This window comes from Eumetopias jubatus, unplaced genomic scaffold (assembly GCF_037043125.1).
Source record: "Eumetopias jubatus isolate StellerSeaLion01/CBP00866 unplaced genomic scaffold, mEumJub1_p1.0 scaffold_17, whole genome shotgun sequence".
Taxonomy (NCBI): Eukaryota; Metazoa; Chordata; class Mammalia; order Carnivora; family Otariidae; genus Eumetopias; species Eumetopias jubatus.
The window spans coordinates 32,508,290-32,534,139 of NW_028274823.1; the positions used below are offsets into that span (position 1 = coordinate 32,508,290).

Genomic DNA, 25,850 nt, shown 5'->3' on the forward strand with positions numbered 1-25,850 from the left:
TGTCTCATTTATCTTCATGTCCCCTCAGTGCCTGACTTGTTTGGCTGGCTCTGTAAGTGGTTTAGGAATGAAGAAGAGCAAGCCCAAGAAGGAGACTAGATAAACCTTTCTTCTCTTAACTATTCTTAACCATATTGTTCCTCTTGGGGGATCTGATGAATGCTTTGGACTATCTCCAGAGAAGTATAGGCAAACACACATACACATAGAATCTTGTACACAGCCTATCAGTTGATGAACCCTGGTTAAGAGCCCCTGCCTTAGAACTCTGGTAGGTTCCACTTACACCATCTCAGCATCATCTCATTCTGTGCCATGCCCCACACATCTGCACACACCCCCTCACCTGCTCTGAGCCTGTGCACCGTATAGGTGTTGGCTGGAGTACCAATCTGGAACTCCAGTTACACTGATCCAAGGTTTGTTGAAAAAGATTGCATTTCACTGTTGCTCCAGAGAGGGTCCATTGGCTAGCCATGAGGAATAATGGCTTCCTGGACAGCACAGGTTTTACTTGATGTTCAAAACATGACCTTTAAGTGGACAGCCCATGCTTGACCCCACCTAAGGAGAAGTGGCCTTGTTTCTTCGAAGCCACCAAAGCCAGCAGTGCAGGAAGCCTAGAGATAAAGCTTCCAGAAACCCACTGGTTGAGACTGGACTTGGCAGCCTTGGGCAACATCCTGTTTCAGACTTTTTGGCCTTCTTCTCCACAGTCTTCCTCTTGCTGTCACCCTATCCTTTGGCCTACTGGGTAATTGACTTTTTCCCGGTAGGTTGTTTTTCATGATTTCCTGAGTCACTCCCTTCAGCTTGTATTTATTTGACATTCAGAGCCATTTCCTATTTGGTAATGTTTGGGGCTTTCATGGGGTGGAACGTCCCATCGGTTCTCCTTCCTTGTGTTCCCATTCAGTGATGTCTTTTGTTCTGTAGATTCTGGCTGTGACTCAGTCACTGACACCGAGACTGAGGACGAGAAGGTCCCTTCCTACTTGAAGCAGCAGAACCTGCCACTGCAGACTTCACCTGGGAACCTGATGGTGGTGCAGCCGGACCGTATTCGCTGTGGGGTAGGCACTCGTGGGGCTGGTGGATCAGTGGCAGAACGTGGCCTTTTTAACGGATGTATTTCTTGCAGTAAAGGGAGTGTAATCTCAGCCTTCCCTTGGGGATTCCATTGTAGATCAGCTGCCCTGGGAATCCCAGTACCTGGGACTTGAGCACACCTCACTCCTTTAAATAAGAGAGAGGCAAGCTCAGGAAAGTGTGTGTCATCCGAGACTTTCTAAGTTCATAGATCAGAAACACAGAGCATGTGGCAGGTATGAGCCTTACCAGACACTTAGGCCAACCCTGGAGGTAGAGGCCTGGGTCTGTTCCTGCCAGCCTGAGGCTGGGAGGAAGAAGATGGGTGGGGGGCATTTTGAAAGCCTGCCTCTCCATCAACTGACCACTCCAGTACTCCAAGTGAATGCCTTGAAGCTTGCTGGCTAAAACTTGCCAATATTGCTTGCTAAAGGGATAAGATAAACACCAAAGCATAATGTGACTAACATTTTCAGGGTGGCACCTATGTTAACAGGTGACTTGAATGTGGTGGCCCAATTGATGGTCCACTGTCATTTGAATTCTACCATAGAATTGGTAGTTTTTCATTATCTTTCCTTTCTTGATGAAAAATATGTGATACTAGTTCAGAGCAGCAGAATGCTTCCCTGTGGATATGAGCCCTTTACTAACTTTGCCACCATGGTGTCCTTGGGACAAGAGGGCATGGGAGCCTTGGCAATGGGAAGTACTAGCCTCCTTGCACCTGTGAGTGGTTTTCCATGTAGCCTGACGCCACAAGGCGTTGGGCAAGGACTCCCTCCATGGGGATTGCAGACTGCTGCTTTGCAGACTGCGGCTAGATTGAGCTCATAGACATGTTGGGTTTCGATTGCACAGTGTTTTTAAAAAATTAGGCATGAAAATCGATTCCCAGCTTCCTTTGAATCAGGATCTGGTAATACCAGGCCTGAGGTGCATGGCCGGGCCCAGCAGCCCATTAGATGATGCACGCATCCCCTAGTTCACATCTCCCACCACTGCCTTTTCTTTCTTCGCAGCCCACTTCATGCCCCCTCCTCACTGGCCAGGACTTTGTGGGCATTTCAGTTTCCAGTCTCTCTGTATGCCTTCCTGTCTTCCCTGCACTCCTGTCATCCTAAGACTGGCTGGTGGGCACCTGTGAATGAGGGTGTTTGGAACTGAAGAATGGCGCCCTTCACACACCTCCCTGATTCTCCAGACTGTCGTTCTTTCTCTTGTCCTGGCTTCCAGGATTCGGCTTGTGGCCTTCTCTAGGTCTCTGGATCCTGGAGTGGCCAGGCTGGGGCTGGATCCTGCTGTCAACAGAGAGGGCACACTCATTCTCTCTGACTTCCCATGCTGCCTGGGAGAAGAAGCAGGCGGGACAGGGCGGGGCCTGCAGCTGGAGGCAGGACCACCACAAACACATTCACATTTAGCCTCAGCAGCCTCCAGAAGCCAGGACCTAGCCTCTCCCTCACCTGTTGTGAAATGGTGGCCCTTGTCCTGAAGGGCTACTATGAGGTCTTTATAGTAGAATCTAAGGATGAACATTTGGAGATTAGCAATGACCGGAAATCTCCCCCCCGGCCCCCGCTCTTTGGAGGGCCTGTCCTTATCAGTTCAAGTCTTAAGAGGCCCATTCCCCACTTAATGAGCCCAGTAAAACAAGATCATTGCATGTGGCGGGTCTGGCAGGAGACCTTCAAGCAAGGTGATATAGCTATTGGATGGTTCCATGCCTGGGGAAAATCAGTCCTCCAATAAGGTATTTGTGCCCTTTCAAGAACAGCGTAAGAAGCAGAACCCAAGAGGGCTTCTCTAGGCTGGTGCCTCTCACATCGTAAGGTGCATGTGAGTCACCTGGGGGTCTCGGTAAAATTCAGACTTTGATGGTTCAGTGGGGCCAGGAGGGGCCTGGCATTTTGCATTTTGAATCCACTTCCAGTGCTGTCAGTCCACCGGCTTCCCATTGAGTAGCCAGGCTCATGTCAGCATAGTGCTTCTCAAACTATCTGTGAAGACTCATTTTATTTTGTTTTTCAAAATTCCCAATTCTGCCATGCACCAACGATTTTATAAAATGCAATAAAAAAGAAATGCTATAAAAATGAAATAAAAAGATGAAATACAAGCCCCAGGATTTTAAATTATTACATTAGATTCAACAGACATAAAATTACTCGCATCAAATTGTTATAAAGGTTTATAAACGTTCACTTCTCAGTCTTTGTAACTTGTCTCTTTGGGACCCATGGCAGTCAGGCCCAGTGCTGGACTGCAGACCCCACCCTGCTCTGGGACAGCCTCACTGGATAGAGCTGGGGCTCCGGGAGACAGGAGACCCTCTGCCCAGCACCCTGATGGGGCACCCAGGAGGGGGAGGGGACACTGACTGGTCTCCTATTCCAGGTGGAAACCACTGTCTACGTCATTGTGAGATGTAAGTTGGATGAGAGGGTGACAACAGAAGCAGAATTTTCCCCTGAGGATTCTCCCTCAGTCAGGGTGGAAGCCAAGCTGGAGAATGAATACACCGTTTCCGTGAAAGCCCCCAGTAAGTAGCTCCGTCTACCTCCGGAAATCAGGCATCCTGTTCAGGAAGAGGCCCACTCTTGCTTTCTTTTACTTGTCCTGTCTTTATTTAGCAACTGAGAAAAGTGACAGCCAAGATTTGGATCTGGTTGGCATGTTCTATTTAAAGGAAAAGGAAGTTGCAGAAACATACATGTGCAATGGGGAAAAGATGGATATTGTAAAATTTTTTTATCCTTACGAAGTTAATATATTAAAATTTTTTGAGGGGCACCCGAGTGGCTCAGTTGGTTAAGTGTCTGCCTTCAGCTCAGGTCACGATCCCAGGGTCCTGAGATCAAGCCCCACGTCAGGCTCCCTGCTCAGTGGGAGAGTCTGCTTCTCCCTCTCCCTCTGTCCCTTACCCCGACTCGTGCTTTCTCTCTCATTCACTCTCTCTCTCAAATAAATAAAATCTTTAAAAAAAATTTTTTTGAGGGTGCCTGGGTGGCTCAGCTGACTGCCTTCGGCTCAGGTCATGATCCTGGAGTCCCGGGATCCCTGCTCGGCAGGGAGTCTGCTTCTCCCTCTGACCCTCTTCCCTCTTGTGCTCTCTATCTCTCATTGTCTCTCTCTCAAATAAATAAATAAAATATTAAAAAAATAAATAAAAATTTTTTTTGAAATTAGAGAAAAATAGAAAAAAATTCATCAGACTTTTTTGTTCACAATTTTAAAAACAGTTGTTTTCAATATTCTGTTTTTCTTGATATAATCTTATATTTATTCTCTTAGCATCCTTTTGCCCCATGCTGTTATGTGGACTTTGTAACTTTTTTTTTTTTAAAGATTTTATTTATTTGAGAGAGAGAGAGACAGAGACAGAGACAGAGCACAAGCAGAGGGAGCTGCAGGCAGAGGGAGAAGCAGGCTTCCCGCGGAGCAGGGAGCCCGATGCGGGGCTCCATCCCAGGGCCCTGGGATCCTGACCTGAGCCGAAGGCAGACGCTTAACCCTCAGACGCTTACCCCTCAACTGACTGAACCACCCAGGTGCCCCCGTGTAACTTTCCATTTTATAACATATTTTTTCTATTATAAAAGTTATGTGTGCTCAATACTGAAAAGTTGAAGAAGACAGCCAAGGTAAAGGAAAGTAAATAGAAAATTGCCTGTATGCCCCAAAGGAAATCAGTGATTTCTGTATTTTTCTGTATCTACTACATAGCTTCGTATAGTTTCCTAGGCCACTTTCGTTACCTGGAAGATACCTATGAGTATTTTCCCATGTTAATAAATATTCTTTTACAACATAATGTTTACTGGTCGCAAGCTAATCCCTTGTATAGATGTATCATAATTTATAAAACCAGTTCCTTGTGTTGGACTTGTATCTTATAAATCATCTTGTTTAAAGCTGCATCATACTCCATTAAAAAGAAGTATCATCTTTTAATTTTTCGCCTCCTCGTTGTTATGGATTTATGTCATTTCTGATTTCTTAGTGTCTTCTTATTGTTTTAAATTCTGATATATCAAGCCTCTTTATGCTTGCATGGATTGAGGAGTATTTCCTCAAGATGGAGCCTCTGAAATGCCAGGCATTTTTTTTTTTTAAGATTTTATTTATTTATTTGACAGAGAATGAGAGAGGGAACACAAGCAGGGGGAGTGGGAGAGGGAGAAGCAGGCCTCCCGCTGAGCAGGGAGCCCGATGCAGGGCTCGATCCCCCTGGGACCATGGCCTGAGCCGAAGGCAGACGCTTAATGACTGAGCCACCCAGGCGCCCCAAATGCCAGGCATTTTTCAGGATCCTGGAAAAAAAACAGGGCTTACTTGCTTTCTGAAATACTAGTCCTGTGGAGTTTGCTGTGCCATCACCAACACTAGGCATTATCATTTTTAAATATCTTTGCTAATTGGATGCCTTTTGAAGGAGTAGCCCATTGTTTTAATTTGCATTTCTTTGATTACTAGCAGAGGCTATTTTTCCCTGTTCTCTACTTGTTGCATTTCCTCTTTTGTGAATCGAATCTTTGTGGTTGGTGTATTTTTAATTTTTTCTTTCCCCCTCAAAACCCCTTCCTGTGGTGGAGAAGAGCTAAAGAGCACATAGTCATGACAGCAACAGAGCCAGTGAATCAGTTATCCCAAGTCCAGTGTCGGGGAAGCACTGAGCTCCACCCGCCAGGATCTTTCCCACCTTGTCACCACCAGTGACCTCTGTAGAAAGTGCTTTAAACTCAACTCTTCTTCCTGTTTGCCATGGTCCTGGGCCTACTGTAGCAAACAACACAGATGAAAATTTTCCAAAAATTAAATTGCAAACACAAATGAGGACAATTCCGCTGACTCAGAGGCCTCTCAGGTGCTCGTCCCTCACTTCCTGTTTCTACCCTTCCCCTCACCTCTCTCTCCCCGGCCTACCTCCCAGATCTTTCTTCCAGCCCCCAGTTAATTTCTTTCCCATTAAGGTGAATCCATGGACACTTTCCCCTGGACCCTTATTCTTCCTGGGCACATTTGTGGTATTTTTGTTTCTTCTCTTCAGGCCTCTCATCTGGGAATGTTTCCTTGAAGCTCTATTCCGGGGATTTAGTGGTGTGTGAAACTGTGATCAGCTATTATACTGACATGGAAGAAATTGGGAATTTATTGTCCAATGCTGCAAATCCCGTGGAGTTCATGTGTCAGGTAAGGATGTTGAAAGGAAGCCTGAGTTTTGGGGACATGTCGTTTCTGCTCGTGGTTCTTCAGCTTCGCATCTGCTGAATGGGAGATGGCTGGATTTAAAATCTGACCTGACCTTCTTCACTTTTATGTTCAGGCCTTTAAAATTGTGCCCTACAACACAGAGACCCTTGATAAACTGCTCACTGAGTCCCTGAAGAATAATATCCCTGCGAGTGGACTACACCTCTTTGGAATTAACCAACTGGAAGAAGGAGATATGATGACAAGTGAGTCAAAAGTCAAGCCTCAGGAAACCAGCTGTGGGTTGATTCTAGTTTGTTGGTCTCAGCATCCAGTCACCCTGTGCTTGCACCTTGCTGGTTCCTGCTCTGCAGCTCATCCTTTGGGAATGATTCCTTCACTAGCTAGCTAGAGAATCTTCTAAATTGTAAATCTGAATACCTCGACCCCTTGCTAAAAATTACCCTTTGTGGTTCCCATTTGCCTTCTAGATAAAGTCCAAACTCCTTACCATGTTTGCAAGCCCTTCCCAAGGGGTTCCTGCTGCATTTCTGCCCTCATCTCTCTCTACACTGTCCCTGGGCTCTGCTCTACAGAAAGTATGAACTTCTTTCACCTCATGAAAATTCTGCCCTGCCTCTTGCCACCTGAACTCATGGGAGTACAGTTTCTTCCTGTCCTCGTTGGTGGCTGTGCACCTGGCTAACTTCTCTTCACCTCCGTACAGTGGCCTAGGTAGCGCTTCCTCAAGAAGACCTCTCGGAACCTTCGGCAGGTTCTGTCTACGTGCTGTGGGCTCCCCTGGAATGTTGGGTGTCCTCTGTACTCTTTCTCCTTAGCTGTGCCTGCCTTCTCTGCTAGGCTGTCAGCACAGTGAGGGCTGAGGCAATGCCTGGGTGGCTAATTGTAGGATTGAAACAAACATTTGTTCAGGGAGGGAGGAGCAGTCTCCTGTGCACATGTGACATGCTGGGAGCTGGGATAACGGCTCGTGTGGGGGTGGTGCCTGGTGGGCTGACAGGATGCCCGGTAGGGTGCTTCCGTGGATACCGCTCTTCCTTCACATTGCATGATGGAACCTGGTTGCCCTCTGCCCTGTGTCCCATCCTTCCAAAGCCAAGAGAGCCAGAAGGGTGGGGTTATATTACCCTCAGGTCCTTCTCCTGAGGCCATTCTCTTATTGCCTCTCCCCCTTTTCCTACTGTGGAATGTTCCTGCATTACCTCCAGCAGTGTTAATATTCTCTGTTGTTGAACTTGGGGCTCAGGAAGAGTATTTCACAGCCTGCCGATGTGGGGTCCTGGGGACATTTTTCAGACCCTTCATCCCAAGGATCATATCCTGGTGAATAGGAAGCTGGGTTTGTTTTACTAAAAAAAAATCTGTATGCAAATATATTTATGTGTGTGTGTGTGTGTGTGTGTGTGTGTGTGTACATAAAAGTATATGTCTGTCTATCTTTCACTGTTGGGCTTAGAAATCAACTTTTATGCGAACAAACAAAAGAAAGATTTGTCCCCAACTCCACAACACAAATGTGTCTATTTTCTTGGTAGAGTTTAACTTGATGGATCCAGATATTAGTAGGCAGAGGAGGTCATAGGGATATAGTGACCCTAAGGAGTACTTTGTTTCCCATAAATCAGAGGGTTAATGGACTTCCTGTGGTTCAGGTGTATTAATGCCAACATTCAAAACCTGTCCTAAACAAAGAACTCGCTGAATCCCATCTTATTAATCCTCCCAGCCCTTTTGAGATAGTTTGGAAATATCTTCTAGTTCAAAACTAAGGGCCATGGAAAGGCTAATTAACATACCTAGGATTACTTCGCATGCTTTATGAAATTTGGAATAAGAGCTAAGAAGATGGACTTAATTTTTTTTAATCAGCACAAAGCAATTGTGATAAAGTGCTGTGAAATTTACAGAGAAGGTCAAAACATGATTCCTGTTGTACTTTGTGGCTGCTACTTAAGCCTTTAGAAAATCCGCATATTTTGAATTAGTATTATTTTTCAGAATTCTCTGATCCTTTTAGAGAAAGAAGGTAGAATATTATTAGATTTGCTAATTAATTAACATATCATTTCTTCTGTCATCTGAGGGCATAATCTTCAGTTGTGCCTCAAAGGAAGCTGTCAGCTGTTAGGTCATTCAACCAAGAAGTAATGATTGAGTGCCTGCTGGATGCCATGATAGTCTTGCCAGCTTTGTCTCCATGAACAGGGGTGCCCATGCCTTCATTCTTATTTGTCCATTGTTTTCCTGAACAATTTTTCAGATCAGAGGGATGAAGAGTTGCCCACCCTGTTGCATTTTGCTGCAAAGTACGGACTGAAGAACCTCACTGCCTTGTTGCTCACCTGCCCAGGAGCCCTACAGGCATACAGTGTGGCCAACAAGCACGGCCACTATCCCAACACCATTGCTGAGAAACACGGCTTCAGGGACCTGCGGCAGTTCATCGATGAGTATGTGGTAAGGTCAAGGCGGGAGAGGCCCCAGGAATGGAAATGCACTGTGTGGTCCTAGGGCTTACTGTTTGCTAGAGACACGGTTGGATTTCATCCCTAGCGTGTGCCCATGTGCCTCTTCTCTGGCAGGGCCAGTATGTGTGGGCTTAAGAGATGCGCCCTGGAGTCCCAAGGACCTGGGTCCACATTCCTGGGCCAACACTTGCCAGCCACGTGACTTTGGACAAATCACGTACCCTGTTTCTTTTAGTTTCCTTAAGTGCAGAAGGAAGGTAATGCTAGTTCTGCTCATAGGGTGGTTTTCAGGATAAAAGGAAATAATGTCTGCAAAGCACTGAGGTCCACCTTGAAAGAATTTACAGAGACATTTAAAGAGTGAATCTGCTGCAGGTTGATGCTGACCCCTCTTCCCTGCCCCCACCCGCATCTCCAAGGCACTTTGGTGGAATGCTTCCAGCTGCCTCCCCCACTGTCAGGTCCATGTGAACTGTTAGGATTGGTTCCTTCCTTAGCAGAGACCACAACGAAGCTCTGCACTGGAGGCTTCCCGGAGCCCAACTGGAAGGTTCCCCTTTAGGCTAATGGCCTGTCTCTTTCTGAGCCTCTGCTGATCTTAAGAGAGATATGCCCAGTTTATTTGCTCATCTGGTTTTGGATCCCCAGGTCCTCCTTGATCATTGACTTCTGGGAACTTCTTTGAGTGTAATCTCATCCTGTGCCTGGGCTTTGCTCCATGCCCCAGTATCGCTTCTCTTGTCTTGGAGACCCCTGCCCTTCCTGACTCCACCCTTTTCTGGTTTTCCTTCATCTTCACGAGTCACAGTGGGGACTCTCAGCCTCTCGCGTGGAGCTGAGACCTCAAAAGGAACCATAAAGACCTAGTCTTTATGTTCTAGTCTTGCTCTCTATCTCCATACAGGAGCGAGCCTACACCTCCCAGAAGCTTAACTCCGAGCTCTGTGTTTGACGGTCTGCAAGGCAGCGACTCGCTGAGGCGTGGAGGGGGCCCCCCACAGTTTGGGGGTGATTAAGTGTGTTGAATGAGTAGAATAGCATGAGTGTCTGTTTTGGGCGTCACTGACATAAATGAGGCTAAAAGGTGCTCACCGTCCGGAGTATTTACTCAGCTTTACTTTAAAGGCACAGATGTATAAAATGCAGTATATCATTTCCACACCAGTAGTTTTTATTGGGGACATACTGTGTTTACAGTCGTGACTACTATTTATTGAATTTACTTGATTAGCAAATGCCATGATTCACTTAATGCTCACCACAATCCTTGGAGGTTGACAGTATCGTTATCTGTCTGTAACCAACGAGGAGAAGGGCTTGGGAACGCGGAATAGTTGTGGCCGGATCACACTCTAGCAAGGGATAGGACAGGAACCTAGTTTGATGCCGATGCTGGGGCTTGTTATTTTAATTTACGTAACAGGGAAGTGGAATGATGGCTTTTCAGTTTGCACCGAAATTAATCCAGTTCTCCAACCATAATCACCTTCAGCCAGTGCATCTTCAGCATTGCTACCAAAAGGTCCCTGCATGTTTTTGCAACCTCTGGGAACTGTCCCGTTTCCGCTTTCCACCACATCGAAAACAAATGCCAGACCTTGAGTCTCCAAGCACTTCACAGCTGTCACCTGGGCCAGTCTCATCAGAAAACCAACACACTATGTCAATAGCAGATTAGCTGTCTTGAGGTAGCGATGATGAAAATGAGAATTTTTGCTGGTTGATGCTGAAATGAGGATTGTGAAACACCGAAGTTTCTTACCAGGAAAAGTTGTGCAGGGTTTCAGAGAGGCCAGCTTTCTGGCTTTACCACCACAGGAAGGCAGAAGGACAGGGGCAGCCTGTCCTACTGCGGGTCACTTCCGCCAAGGCCCTCTCTCTTCTTGGCACGCAGCATGTGAAACCAAGGGAGGCACTGGCGAGCAGCCTGCTGGAAGGAACAAGGACTAGGCAGTGGGCTTCTGAGAGCCGTCTGACTACACATGAGGGCAAGAACATCTTAGCTGCAGCCCTGTTTAGCCCATTTGGATTTCCATCTGGTTGGTCAGTGAGGGTTACAGCCTTGGGGATCAGTTGTTTCCTTTGGAGGAACCGAGGTGGAGTAGAAAGGTCAGAGGCAGGATTGCACGCCCTTGAGTAAGGTACTAGGGTTTTCTGAGCTGTGGTTTTCTTATGTGTGAACTAGGGAATATTGCAACTTTCTCAAGCAGCTGTGGAAAGGATGATGTGAGGTAATGTGTAGGCAAACACCTGGCATTGTACCTGACCCATAGGAGGTGCTCATGAGGAAGTCTTTAATTTGTACCCTATGCTCATTGGACATTTAATGCCCGTCTCTTGTCTGCATGACCCTGTGCTGAGCACTGGGAAGAGATACAAAGATTAAAACAAAACACAGAAAACAAACAAAGACTCGGAGCCTGGCCTCCAGGAGCTTTCAGGCTGGTGGGACAGCTGAACGCTGACCCATGTGAACCTTTCCTCTTTGCCTGTCCCAAGCGCACCGAAGGCCTCGCTCTACCCAGAAGGCCAGAGTGTCCCCGGGCGCCTCTGAGTCCCATTTTCCCTTTCAGGAAACTGTGGACATGCTGAAGAGTCACATCAAAGAGGAACTGATGCAAGGGGAGGAGGCTGATGCCGTGTATGAGTCCATGGCCCACCTCTCCACAGACCTGCTCATGAAGTGTTCCCTCAACCCCGGCTGCGACGAGGAGCTCTATGAGTCCATGGCTGCCTTCGTGCCCACGGCCACTGAAGACCTCTGTAAGTAGCACAGCCCAGTTCCGCCTCCGTCCTGCTGCTGACACATGGCTTTCTTACTTCTCTTGGACAGTGTGGGGGGAGGGTGGAAGTCCCTTGCTGACCCCTGCCCCACCCCAGAGAGACGAAGATCCTGTTTTACACAGAGTTAGGGCTGTCATCATGTGCTGTGACAAGCACAGTCCTTCTCCAAACTTCCTCTGCTGTGGCTGCTGAGAGACTGGAAAGTGCAGGCAAGGGCCTGGAGGTCCGAGTTGATGGAGGCACCTTGCCTTGTGATCTGAGGGGCGAAGGCCATGGCTCTCAGCCCTGTCAGTCCCAATGGGCCCTTTCTGTAGCGAACATTGCCCCCTTTGGTGCCCTGACGTGCCGTTCAGATATCGTCTAACCCACCTACATGTGAAAATTTAGAAATCAAATATATGCCCTGGTGGAAATGTAAGGTAAGTGAAAGGAGAGGGAGGGCTCGGTATTCCTGCGCATGAGGACGGAATGAAATAGCTGCAGACCCCGACACTCAGAATCTCTGCCAATGCCATGGCCTCAAGTGCTGAGCGACCGACGCACGTCTGTTGTATCGGCGACTTGCATACCACCAGCAATGTTGGCATCAGTGCCTGGATTTTCCTAAATGGTAAATGATTCCTCACACTCTCCTTTCCACTTTCATACTAATTGAATTCCTGGAAAATTCCGTGCACTTTAAAACCATGCAGAAATACGAATTGTATTTACCTACGAAGCAGTTTAGTTTCCAGGCTCAGAAATTTATAAGCAGATTCTTTGGGTAACCTAACTTTAATAGATGAATATATAGTAAACTTATTTCTAAAATATCATATCTTTAGGACAGGATTTTTCTTGTAAATTGTTTTAACAAATTTTGCCCATTTTTTGGTTAACTTGTTGTTTCCAATTGTAAAAGTAATACATTCTTATAAAAACTTGGAACAAAATAGAAATGTTATAACCGAGTTATTAAAAGTCCATATGACTCTACCCAAAACCAACCAATATAGCGCTCCTAATAGTTTGGTGGGGTTATTTGTCCATATTTTTCTTCGTACCTACTGATACTAAATTAAGAAATATACACACGTACATATGCACAGATATGTACAAATGAACATATATGTGTAAATGTATATCATAAGTTGTTTTTTTTAACCTATATGTATGACTAGTGCAATATTTAGAAGTCACGAGGGGCACAGAATGCTTCCTTGTCCAGGACAGCGCTGCACATGGCAGAGTGTTTATGTCTTTCCTGCTTCTGCTAGAGGCTGGTACAGTAGTCTCCCCTTAGGTCTCACTTTCCCGTGGTCAGCTGTGACCCAGAAGCAGAGGATCCTCCCCCTGACTTGTCTGCGCAAGGTCAGTGCTAGCCTGATGCTATGTCACAATGCCCAGGTCATTTATCTCATATGTAAGCATTTTATCATCTTCTGTCATCACAAGAAGGGTAAGTATAGTAAAATATTTTGGGGACAGAGAGAGACACCAGGTTCATATAACTTTTGTTACAGTATATTGTTAAAGTTGTTCTATTTTATTCTTAGTTATCATTGTTAATCTCCTACTGTGCCTAATTTATAAATTAGGAACTTTATCATAGGTATGTGTGTATAGGAAAAAATATAGTATATGTAGGGTTTGGTACTATCTGTGGTTTCAGGCATCCCCTGGGGGGCTTGGCGTGTAGCCCCTGAGGCTGAGGGGAACTACTGTAGTGTCCCTCCATCATGGTGACAACCTAAAACCCCCTCTTAGATTTTCCAAGCCTCCCCTAGAGGGCAGTGCCACCGTCCTTGAGAACTACTGATCCAAATAATGTTGGACTTCCGTGCACGGTGTTGGAGCAGGAGGACCCACCATGGGCCCTCAAAGAACCTTCTTAACATGTCAGTACCATTTGCTATGAAATGCTAAGCATTCTGAAACACTGCCTGACACAGCCCTCCTTCCCTCTGGGCTATCCAACAGATTCAAGAAAGGTGAGACAAATACCCATCTGTGTATCAGCTTTATTGACGAAGGGCTTTCTGGAAGGGGCTGGAACGGGCTATTGCCAGCTTTCAGCCTGAGAAGAAGACAGAGGGGCTCTGGGTGCACGGGGCAGGGGGGTGGGCTTGAGTTTCCCACCCATGAACAGAAGAGCAGGCGCCAAGAAGGTGCCTTGGAGTAGGGGGTGTGGGCAGGTCAGGGGCCAGAGGCAGACTTTGACATGGCAGCCGCAGCACCTGGAAGCTGTGGTCCAGTCGTTGTTAGGTGCTTGCTAGTTCAATTGGCTGCCCTTTGGGGAGCGGGGAGAATGCGGGAAAGCTCAGTAGAAGCTCCCTTCCTGCACCTGACGGGGAGGACTGGACTTGCTGGTAGAAGCTCTTCCCGAATGAGTCACGACCCGGCGGGGAGGGCGAGGAAAGCAGGCATCATCCCCCCATCCACATCCTCTATCTCTCTGAATCCTTCAAGACACATAAGAATGCTTTGATGAACCTCCACTTTACAAATGAGAAAACTGAGGCACAGAGAGGTTGAACGACATTCCCAGAGTCTCACAGCGGATAAGTGATAGAGCTCACATTTGAGCTCAGGTCTCTGTCTCTAGAGCCATATTCTTTACTCCCGGCTGGAAATCTCCATCGAACGCCGTTAAGTGTTAGTCCTGGTTTCTTCTAAAGAAGCCAGCTAGCTGCCACAGCCCCGGCCCTGAGGTCCGCTCACCAAGCGGCCCCTGGTGCCCTCGGCACTTGCACTTCCCTCTGTCTCCCCGGGGGGCCCAACAGGCATTTCTGGAGCATCTCCTGTGTTTTAGCTGCTTGCCACTTCTGGGGGTTGGGGTCACAAGAGGGGCCAATACACTGTCCTTTCCAATCTGGAACTGAGACCCATTCACAAAAGAACATTTGAAGGACAACTGGAACCTACTTGGGAAGCCTGAGACTGTGTATCAGCATTTCCTCCTGTGTCCTTACTGTGCGGCAGTTGAACAGTTAAAGAATGCCCCACTTCACTGGCTGTTTTGTGTTGACACAGAGCCTTAACACCTGTTATCCCCCTGGAAGCGCCAACCCAGTGGAAAGCTGCGCTTATGCTAAAGGCAGCCACACACAGCGGGAGCAGTGAACCTCTCCAGCTCTTCCCAAGGCAGTGGAGGGCTATGGAGTGAGCCTGGTTTGTGGCTGTTGGTGAGGTGTAAAGTTACACGGGGTCAGGGGGATTCTGCCTGCCCTGGAGCCAGGAGGAGGCCACCAATAGGCAGGCTGTAGAATTTGGCTGCTTTGAGGATGGGGAAAGGAAGCTCACTGCATTTTTCATTTGCCGGATCATATAAACTCTGAATATTCTGATTCTAGACCTGATTTGATTTGTGTTTCTGTCTCTGTGGTTTAATCTTGAGAAGGACCACTTACCTATTGGCCCAGAAGGAGCAGCAACTTGGACCTGGGGAGGAACCGTTCCTTTTATTAGCAGTGACTCTCTAGGAGAGAAGACGGTCTAGTTCCTTAAATAAGCAGGACAAACTGATAAATCTAAGATATGTATTTGCAGTACCACCTGGCACAGTAATAACTTGCAACATCTGCCGGCCCTTTTTAGTAAGCAGACTGCTTTTATCTCATCTGTTATTTTGCCCAAGTGTCCTCGGCCTTGGTGGATAGAATTAGCTCCATTTCACAGGGGAGAAAACTAAGGCTCCAAAATTTAGTAGCTTATTTAACTCCCACTGAGGGAGGACTGGGTCAGGAATCTGGGTCAGCACATTCCTGGGGACAAGTCTGCCTGCCGCCCCATTGGGAGAGAATACTCTCCTGGCCTGCCCTTCTCAGATCTGGGAGGGACACTTAGACAGGAGCTCTTTCTAAATGTCTCACTAGCCACGTTGGTCAGCGCCCCACCTTTGTTACCACTGAACCCTCGAGGCTGAAAGTAAACATATTAAGGAGTTTAGGCTACATTCATTCCCACATTTGTTCCCAGGACGAACATTATGGAGTACAGGCTTTAGGCCAGTTCTTTACTACTTCTTTGGAGGTCACCCAACTCTGTCTGGACAAATCTGCCTCTTTCTGACTTGAGTTTTGGAAAAGGGCTAGGAATGAAGTCCCCTTCCCCAAAGGGAATCCAAACAACCACTAAGTAGCAAGGTTGTGAGGGAAACGGCCCCCATTGAATGAAGTGGGGGCGGGGGCGTGATGTTGGCTTCTGACCCTGAGATTTCGATTCTGCTCCAGGATCTCCTTCCCCCGAACTTTTGTGGGTCTATGCGCGCGCGCGCGCACACATACACACACACTCTCCCACCCACCCTCACACTCACGGTCTTTAGTTTAGCTATGCTGCCACCAGGTGGTAACTCTGTGTCTTTATCAGACCTTCAACTTTGCTCCCAATTCTCTGGAGAATTTTTTGTTCAAGACAGATTTAAACCTTCAACTTCTTCACATTACTATATAAGAAATAAATATCTTTATTAAGGGTAAGCGTATGCAGACACTAAATAGAAATGAAGGCTGAAACTGACCCAGTGGGGCAAAGGGAGGCCGAAGGCACCGGCTGAGTTCTATTGCTTCTATTCCTCCAGGTGTAGGGGAACTGTGTCAGGGACGTAGGCACTTAGTGACAGCATTGCTGGATTAAAGGTGTTAAAAGCTAATAAGATAAAATCCCCACCACCTGCAGTGAACTTGCTCCCCTCTGGACATGGATAGCCATGGGTCACGCTCTCCTGGGGGCATTGCAAGCTGATGGCTTTGCACTCTGGTTATGTGCTTCTCTGGTCCTTCTCTGGTTACTGGCTCCCACCTCGGTTAAGAAGCGCGTATCGTCCACAATGATGTGCACAACAGGCGCTCAACTATGTCTTGATTTTGAGAGTGCCAGAAAATAGAAAATTGTTCTGGGTTTTGGGGGGTGGAGTAGTTTGGTTGACATTCTGGTGCAAAGACTTTCCTGATAGGTGGTGGTGAGACATCTGTTAGAGGGTCCTGAGCGTGGGACGTCTTGGGCGGTAGTGGCTTCTCCAGGCTGCCCTTTCCTTCCCCGTCTCCTCTAATTTGCTCACACTGTTCCTGCTGCCTTCTCTTTTCTCGGCTTGGAAAATGCCCAGAGTCCTTCACAAAGCCCAGACACCTCCCTGTCCATATTCATGTGCTTGTTCCTCCCGTTTGTCCATTCACACATTCATTCATTCAGCAGTATTTCTCAAACCCCTCGTGGGTTTCAGTCACCGTGCCAGGTGACAGGGAGTCAGTAGACAAGACGGCATGATCCCTGCCTCCCAGAGCTGTCCTTCTAGAGCTGGGTATGAAACAAAATACCGCATCACTACACATATAACTACAAACCATGACAGTGCCGTGGAGAATGAGGGGAGGAGGGTGTGCGACTTAGCAAGTCGTGGTGCCCCTGCACCCTGCCGTGAACTCAGCTCATGGACAGATTCCTGCCGGCAGAGTGTCTGTGTGCCGGCCAGGAGTGCTGTATTGAGGCACTCGTCTGCCTAAGAGACCGGCCAGACTTGTTGCTTCTCCTAGTCCCGTTCATCCTTAGCCCCTCCTTCTTCATTGCCCACTCCTCCTTAGCCCCTGTAATTTCAGATTGCTCTTTCCTTCCTCTCTGACTCTCTCTGTTTCTCTCTCTCCCCCTCCCCCCCGCCCGTGTGTGTGTGACCACCGCTCCCTCCCTCTGTCTCTCTCCCTCCAACCACTTCTCCATCAGCGTATGGGGAAGTTGGACTACCTTGCCGACGTGACCAGTGAAAGCACTTTATTCCACCTGAGTGCAGGTGGAACCAGTCAGGTTTCAGGTCATCGTCAAATGCTTTCCCAGGCTGCTCCTGGCTCTATGGCTGTTTTTTGGCTATAAAAATACTTGCTGAAAAGAAAATTCTCTTGGCCTGCTTTCAGGGCTTGAGAGCCTTTCCAGAAGAATAGCCTCTCGGCATCTGACATTTTACTGTATTATATACTCAGATTGGGTTTTATATTAAATTAACAACACATAATCTGGATGGAGTTTCCACCGCAGCTAAATGATCTAGATTTATGTCCCCTGAGGAGTATCATATGGGCTTCTTTGAAAATTCATTATTGCTCTTGACTCATTCCTTAATTAAGTGCCTGCCTAGGATTTCTCTCATCTGTTCAAGCTTCTTCCCAGGAATGGGTTCTTTCTGATTGACTCCCTAAATGAGGTACAGCTTAACTCTGCAGCTGGCTCTTCCCTGAAGACTGTGGCCCCTGGGTCTCCTTGTTATATATATATATATATTTTTTTTTTTTCTTTCCGTCTCTGCTGAAGTGAAAGAACTTTGCACTTTCTCCTTAGACCAGCATATTTTCGGGCTTTTTAGTTTATTTTTAACTGACAAGTGATGAAGGTTAAGTGCTTGGAATCTGAAGTACAAACCCTGAGCATCCAGGAATGGAGGGATTCCTTTACAAAAAAGTCCTTTGTGTGGAAGCAAACTGCCTTCACCTGCAGAATTTTCGGTGTATTTCAGCCACTGCTGTGGTACTCACCGTGTGCCTGATTTGTATGTGCACAGGGGGTTGTCCCATTTAGAGTTTGAGTCTTATTACTCACGAACTCCCAACAACTGGGCACTTTCTTTATTATTACAAAGGGTAGTGTCTGTTATTACTAGGACTTACTGCCTAATACAGATATGGCAAATAGTGTTTGAAAAGTAACTTCATGTGCCAGTGTCAGTTCATTGGTATTGAGTGCCCGAGGGGCTGCGCTGAGGGTCCTGTGGCCAGAAAGAATGCTAGGACTGATGAGCGTTTGCCTTGAGGACACAGAATAGGGACGTGGAGGCCAGTGTATATATTTGCTGTTCTTGGTCTACCTCCGAGATAATTTATGTTCAATTCAGTATAAAAAGAATCTTTTTATTTAAAATATAAGCGGAAAGAAAGTCATTTTTAGGTAACTTCATTTGAGGCAGCGTGTAATGCCCTCGTCAGGCCAGGGCTGCTGAGGCCACGTGTGGCCACGGTGGATTTGCTTGAGTGTGCCCTAAGCCCTATATCACATGGCCCTTGCCAGCCCCATACAGGAAGGGGATTTGGGGCAGGCTAACTGTGCTGATCCTTGGTTCCATCTGTGGTAGGCACAATAGAGCCCCTGAATCTGTGAAAGGGCTCGATGACCTGGCAAAGGAGAAGGAAATTTGCAGCGGGAATTAAGGTTGCTACTCAGCTGGCCTTAACATAAAGGGAATGTCCTGAATGATGGGGGTAGACTCAGTATAATCACAGGGGTCCTGAGAAGTGAAAGAAGGAATCAGAAAACAGACCACAGAGGGCTTCGTGAGAAGAACTCAGTCCAGCATTGCTGGCCTCGAAGACGGAGGAAGAGAGCCTCGTGCCGAGGAGTACAGGCGGCTTCTAGAAACTGGAAGGGGCAAGGAGGCAGGTCCTCCCCTAGAGCTCCCAGAAAGGAAGGCAGTCCTCTCAAAACTTGGATTTCAGCCCAGTGGGACCCGTTTCAGATTTTCAAACTACAGAACTGTGAGGTAATAAATTTATGTTGTTCTCAGGCACTACGTTTGTGGTAACTTTTTTACAGTAACAATAGAAAACTTAATACACTGTCTAGGTTGCCTCTATATAATAATGACATCCATTAATATTTAGTGCCTGGCAATGTTGCTAAATATTTTATAAGCATTGTCTCCACCGGCCCCTACGGTTTTCCTATGTGGTAGGTACTGTTAGGTATCCCCACTTTACAGCTGGACATATACAAGCTGAGTGATCTCAGCTATCTTGCCCAAGGCCATAGAGCTAGTAAGAGTCAGAGCCAGGGCTTGAGCCCAGTTCTCCAGGATACCAGAGTCCATGCAGGTAACTGCCACCTCTGACCGTGATGTTGACCTGCACTGGTCACTCAGTCAGTGGCCAGTGCCCTCACCTCTGTTGCTTGTCTGCTTCAGTTGCTGCCTTCCTCTAACTTATGATTGTACCCTGAGCAGATGAGTCAGGGTCTTGACTGCAGATCCCCAGGCTTTCTCCTGTGTCTGCAGACCACCCTCCCCGTCCTCCCTGCACACTGCTCCCATCCTGCTCTTCCAGCCGTGCCTCGCATCCTCTGGGTTTAGCCTCTGTCTTTAAGATCAGCCTCTACCTATGATCCTGGCAGCACAGGATGGGGCCAGAAGGCAGTGAAGAGCTACTAGAATTTCTGTGTTCATTGCTGAGCCCACGAATAAAGAATGTGATGGGCCTCTGGAAAGCACAGGGTAAATGGGCATGGGGCCTCCAGCTCGGGTCTGGGCTGCATGGGCAGAGCCTTGGCAAAGGAGGAGAGAAGCCTGCAGCTCTTTCTGTCTGGGACTTGGTGGTCAAGAGCCACGGTCCAGAAAATGCTTGGCAAGCCTTGTGTGTGAGTCAGATTTCCACACATAATTCTATTGTAAAGCATTGGCATTTGTTATCTTAAGATTTCCCCTATGCTTTAAGTATATTCAAATATAAAAATATTGAATGGGTATAATTCTTTACTAGGAAATGTAATACATGTGATATTTGAGAATATGTGTGGAAATTCAGATATTAGAATTAACCCATAAGCATTTATTACTCTGAAGGAGGTTTGACTTCCAACAACGTTACTATTAAGAATAAGTATAGGGGCGCCTGGGTGGCGCAGTTGGCTAGGCATCCAACTCGGTTTCGGCTCAGGTCTTGATCTCCGGGTTGTGAGACTGAGCCCTCATCAGGCTCTGCGCTCAGCAGGGAGTCTGCTTAAGACTCTCTTTCTTTCTACCCCCTTCTGCCCCTCCCCCCCTGAAATAAAGAAATAAGTCTTTAAAAAAAAGAAGTATAAATTCAGTCCTTTTAAAAAAAACTATTCTCTGCTTAGGACATTAACCTGGGTATAGAATTTAATAATAACAATAATAGTAATAATCGTAATGGTAATGGCAGCTAGCATTATTTAGCACTTTTCTCTGGGCTAGGCACTGTGCTCAGCACTTGGCCAGCTTCTCATGTAATACTCATGGCGAACCTATGAGATACATACTACTATTATCACCGTCTTACGGACAGGAAGAGAGAAGCTGAGAGGATTTAAACAACTTGACCCAAGATAATCGTGGGCGAAGAGTTGATGTGACAGCTATCATTTCCCCTTCTGCTCGAGAATTCGACCTTCAGTTGACTTTCTAGCTCTGTTACCTTGGTAACGTAATAAGAGTCAAATGTCAACTATGTTTCTAGGCAACATTGCCTATGATAAAAATGACCCCTAATTGGTTGGTAAATTGCATCTGGAACTGGGAGGAGCTATATGTGGACTCTAAGTACCCCAAAGGGACAGCACACTTTGGGCTTCCCTGGGAGCAGTGACTTTGGCCTGCTCGTGGGGACCCTGGGAGGCTGCCTAGGGAGTGGTCATGAGAAATGCTGCTCCCGTGGACCATGGGGCTTTTCACCAGGGTGGCCTCTCCACCTGCCTGACCCAGATTGCCTCTCCTTGCCCGTGAGCTGCTGGGCTGGCACAAAGACTACCCTCGAGGAGGAATGGCACCTGGTGCCATCCTGCTGGCCTGCATCTTGCGTCCTCCTGAATAGACTGGTGCCAGCATGGTCATGGTCATCTTGGGTGCCTGAACCATCAGGTGGATCTAAAAACTCTGCTTGGTGTCAGACTGGTGGGTGTCGCGGTCCTCCAGCCAGCAGTGGAAGAATCAAAATTGGAACCTATGCATTTTGACCCTACTGCCCAAGCCTCTCTTCACCCTTCCAGGTGTCTCAGGGAGGAGAAATAACTCTACTAAGCTCACAGGACAGATATTTAGCGGATCCAGTTAAGGCGTGATTACAAAGGAAGAAGATCTGTTACAGGTGGCTCATTTAGCTCAACCTGGGTCACAGTACTCAATGTGCATGGCTCACAAGTGTCACTGGAAGGTAATGTGGTCTGTAGGGGGACAGGGAAGGGTCAGCGTAGGTCATCCCTGGGGGATGTGCTTCTTTAGTTTTCCCATTGCATTTCCTCCTCTGCCTTTCAAATCTCCTCCCCTCCTCCTCTTTCTCCTTTTTTCCTAAAAAAAAACCAAAAAAAAAACAAAAAAAATCTTTTTATTTTGAAATACTTTTAGACTTAGAGAGAAGTTGCAAAAATGCTAGTGTTCCTGTATACCGTTCCTCCAGATTTCCCTGATACTAGCTCTTACATAACTGCAGCATAATTACTAAAGCTAGATTAAGTGTTGGTGCAGTACCACCAACTGACCTCTAGGCCCTGTTCACACTGCACTAGATTTCCCCAACCCCGTAGGTAAGATGCTAGATGCTGATGGGATCTTAGACGTTGAGCCTACAGAGCATCTCACAACGCATGTGGTTATTTCTCCTTAGTCTCCTCCAGTTTGTAAGAGTCCCTCAGTCATTCCTTGTCTTGAGTGCTGATCACTTATTTTGTAGAAAGCTCCTCAGTTTGGGTTCATCACATGTTTTCTGTGATGGACCGAGGTTGTGAATTTTTGGAAGAATACCATAGAAATGGTATTGGGTCCTCCTCAGTGCAATGTATCAAGGGATCCCGATAGTGATATGTTTTATTACTAGTGCTCATTCTTTTTTTCTTTTTAATGCTTTAACCCACAAAACCCCCAGCATATTTAGGATGAGGGTCATCGTACCAGAGGCAGAAGCCTGCATTCTTATTATGTTAGCACGCCAGGTCCAGCCAGGGGTGCTCTTGCTGTGGCAAGTTTCTTCCACATTTTATTTTTCTAACACTCTTTGTAGCTTCTTTAATTGTGCATCTATCTCTTGGACGTGGAAATCAGTTCTCTCAAATTGAACTTTGTTAGTGAAAACAGCTAGGCTGTTGCGTGACTGTGTTACCATGGTCAACATGGGTGGCTGGTTGTGAAACTTGCAGTCTGGCGTTGTCAGTCTGGGGGGTTTGGTTATTGATGATTGAAATTGTCCTGGCGCTCCTATGTGAAATTCAAGAAACAAAACAGAGGATCATAGGTGAAGGAAGGGAAAAATAAAATAAGATAAAAACAAAGAGGAACGCAAACCGTAAGAGAACTTAGGAGACTATAGGAGAACTTAACTATAAGTTAAGGAACTCCTTAACTATAGGAGAACATAACTCTGGGAAACACACTGAGGGTTGCTGGAGGGGGGGAGGGGATGGGGTAACTGGGTGATGGCCATTAAGGAGGGCATGTGATGTAATGAGCACTGGGTGTTATATGCAACTGAGGAATCACTGAACTCTGCCTCTGAAACTAATAATACGCTCTGTGTTAATTGATTGAATTTAATAAAAAACAAAAGAAAAGAAATTGTCCTGGTGCTGCTTTGCCCAGGTTCTTGGACATGCTGGAGCCTGAGGGGGCTGTGATTTCCTAGAAGGTGCAGCACCAGGCCTGTGGAATTTCTCCCTCCCATCATCTTTAGGGGTGTCTGATCCAAGCAAGTCTTTACTTTGGGATAGATTCCTCCATGTTTTATTGCTATGTAAGTGAGGAGTTTCAAAAGTTGGCTGGGTCAAGGTCAGGTGGCTAGTGGGGTGGAGTTTGTGGTGGGGGTGGTTAGGGGGAGAATAATACAGGGTCTTCGTCAGGTAGAGGAGGGTCCTTCTCCCAGCAGGGCTCATACCTATAGAATACACCTTTCTTCCCAAGTTTCTAACTCCATGGGGAAGGTGTTCCATAAAGCCACAGTTCAGTGAGTTGAACTCACTGAAATCTCAAATAAGTGGAATTTTTCCAGTCTTGAGTTTTTAAAGAATGAATTAAGTGTGAGTTCTTATCAGAAATTTAAAATTAAAACACCTCCGGGTATGTTTCAGAATCTGTTCCATCACCCTGATCTCTCTGTGGTTTACGTTATAGACTTCAGCGGTGACAGGTGAGGTTCCTCATTTGGAACCGCAGAGCTTTGGACTAGAGAGTATCAAGTTACATTATAGTCCATGCAATGTCTCCACTGTGTCAGGAAACAATAAACTGAAAAGGTAGAAAAAAGGAATTGGTTTTTCTTCTTCTTTTTTGGATTATATTCAAGGTAACACAAACATGATCCAAGCCCCGTATTTCTTTATATTGTTTTTTTCAATAGGTTAAAAAACTCAATTACTATAAAAGGGTGAATGGTGAAAAATATTTCTCTAGTCCTTATCCCTCATCTTTTTTAGTGCTAGGGAACCACTAATATTAATTCTTCATATCTACTTCCAGAGCTTCTTTTTGCATATACAAGCAAATACAAAAGTAGAATCTTCTTGGGCGCAATAGGTTTTATATTGATTTTCTTAAATGTTGTATTTGTTAAAGATTCTGATTCATCAAGAGTATGCATTTCTTTTTTCTTTCTTTTTAATGTCTCAGGTTTTTTTAAAATTACATATTATAGCCCCCTGTGCATCCTCTCTGGGATCCGATTGTACTCCCTCCCTCTCCCTCTCAGAGATAACCATTACCATGAATTCAGCATTTATCCTTCCCAGCATGTAATGTTTTATGGGCCTTAAAACTTTTTATAAACCATATCATTCCGAAAACATCAGTCTGCAACTTTTTTATTCAGTGTTATTTTTTATGGTTATAAAATTTATATTTTGATTATCACAGGAGTATGGAAGTAAGAGCTGTGCTTTGTAATAATGTAATGTCTGGTCCCTGAAAAGTTTAAAATCTGTCATTTTTTATAATTAAAAAAATCAGTTGATCTGATAATTGACAGGTGAACCCCAATTTATTTTTTTATTTTTTCAATAACCTGAAGTTATTTTTGCTTTGAAAATCTAATTGTACGTATTTGGTCATAATTACCCAGATCTTAATTTTTTTAAAAATTTTTTTAAAAGATATTATCTATTTGACAGAGAGAGACACAGCAAGAGAGGGAACACAAGCAGGTGGAGTGGGGGATGGAGAAGCAGGCTTCCCCGCAGACCAGGGAGCCCGATGCGGGGCTTGATCCCAGGACCCTGGGATTATGGCCTAAACTGAAGGCAGACGCTTAATGACTGACCCACCCAGGTGCCCCTACCTGGATCTTTAAAAAAAAAAAAAAGTGTTAATAAGGTTTTTCTCATTTATGAAAGCCCCAGAAACCACCGTGGATAATTTGGAAGACGAAGACACGTATAAAATAGAAAATAAAATGTCCGTAATCTATACTGCTTCAGCAATAACCACTATATGCATTTTGATGTGTTTCTCTCTAGTATTTTTTTTCTATGTATATACAAATAGTTTGTTTCAAAACGAGGATTATATCATATGAAGTTTATTATCCTTCACATTACTTCGTGACCATGATCTCCTTTCAGTGACTGTTCTTGGGAAATGTAACATAAATAATTGCATCAAAATCTTCATACAAATTCACCAGATTTGATTTAGCTGGCCCCCAAAAATCAAAGTGGTAAGGAAATGACATATCTATGTATATTGATTAAATTCAAACCATTTTTTCCTCAAAGTATACTATTCAACTTCAAACTACATATTTTGCCTAAGCAAATAAGTTCTCGGTAATTGTGTGATATGACTTAGTGAATGCAATCTTTGATAATATCAAAGCTCTACTTTAAATACAAGGCTGAAATATTTTGCTCCCAAAAAGCATGCTTCAGAGTCATAAAGTAATAGGGCACTGTTGGTTACTTGGGTTAGAGTAGAAGCTACTATGAGACCTGAATGGTTTTCAACACACAGTTTTGGTCTTTGTGGGTTTATGTTTAATAGTGAAAACCAAAGGTCAATGTGCTTCCTCCCCATAAATAATCAAGTCCATGGGTGACCTAGAAATAGAGTTCTTGTTGCTATGCTGTTGAGATGGTACTATTATGTTGTTGAGATGGCACTACATTGATAAGAGTGGCTCCAACATGTTCTTTTTAACTGTTGCGTACTGTTTCGTTGTTTGAGTAAACCACAATTTACCTACTCTTTGTAATTCCTGCTTCCCATTGGTTTTTGGTTGTTGAAAACAATGCAATGGTTATACATTTAAAAACTAAGCCCATTGTTTCAAATGCAAAAGAGCATAATATCTATATCTTTTGAGTCCTGTGGTCTAGGAAAGGGCCTGAGGGTTGTGAATGTTGCTCTCCTTTACACCTAACACTTACAGGGGGTTCTTATTAAGTAGATAGATAGTTGGATGGATGGATGGATGAATGGATGCTGCATGCATGGATGGGAAGATGGATGGATTCATGAATTCTTGAATCTCTTGATTCAAGATCTCTTGATTCATCAAATCTTGTACATCCATCTGTAAAATCTCCTTGCCTGTGTGGAATAACAACATATAAACTCTCAGTTTCCTTTTC

At 45.7% G+C, this 25,850-nt stretch overlaps 1 protein-coding gene across 7 annotated transcripts in view; it reads left to right on the plus strand.

Annotated features, from left to right (window-relative positions):
* The window catches only part of PIK3AP1 (phosphoinositide-3-kinase adaptor protein 1), a 127,676-nt gene that overhangs the window by 63,487 nt on the left and 38,339 nt on the right, over window positions 1-25,850 (plus strand). For all 7 annotated transcript variants that reach the window (XM_028098478.2, XM_028098477.2, XM_028098476.2 and 4 more), the window contains 6 exons: window positions 937-1,073; window positions 3,487-3,631; window positions 6,140-6,282; window positions 6,416-6,548; window positions 8,564-8,760; window positions 11,345-11,534. In XM_028098478.2, the coding sequence (XP_027954279.1) occupies window positions 937-1,073; window positions 3,487-3,631; window positions 6,140-6,282; window positions 6,416-6,548; window positions 8,564-8,760; window positions 11,345-11,534 (945 nt within the window). The remainder of the gene's footprint in view (window positions 1-936; window positions 1,074-3,486; window positions 3,632-6,139; window positions 6,283-6,415; window positions 6,549-8,563; window positions 8,761-11,344; window positions 11,535-25,850) is intronic.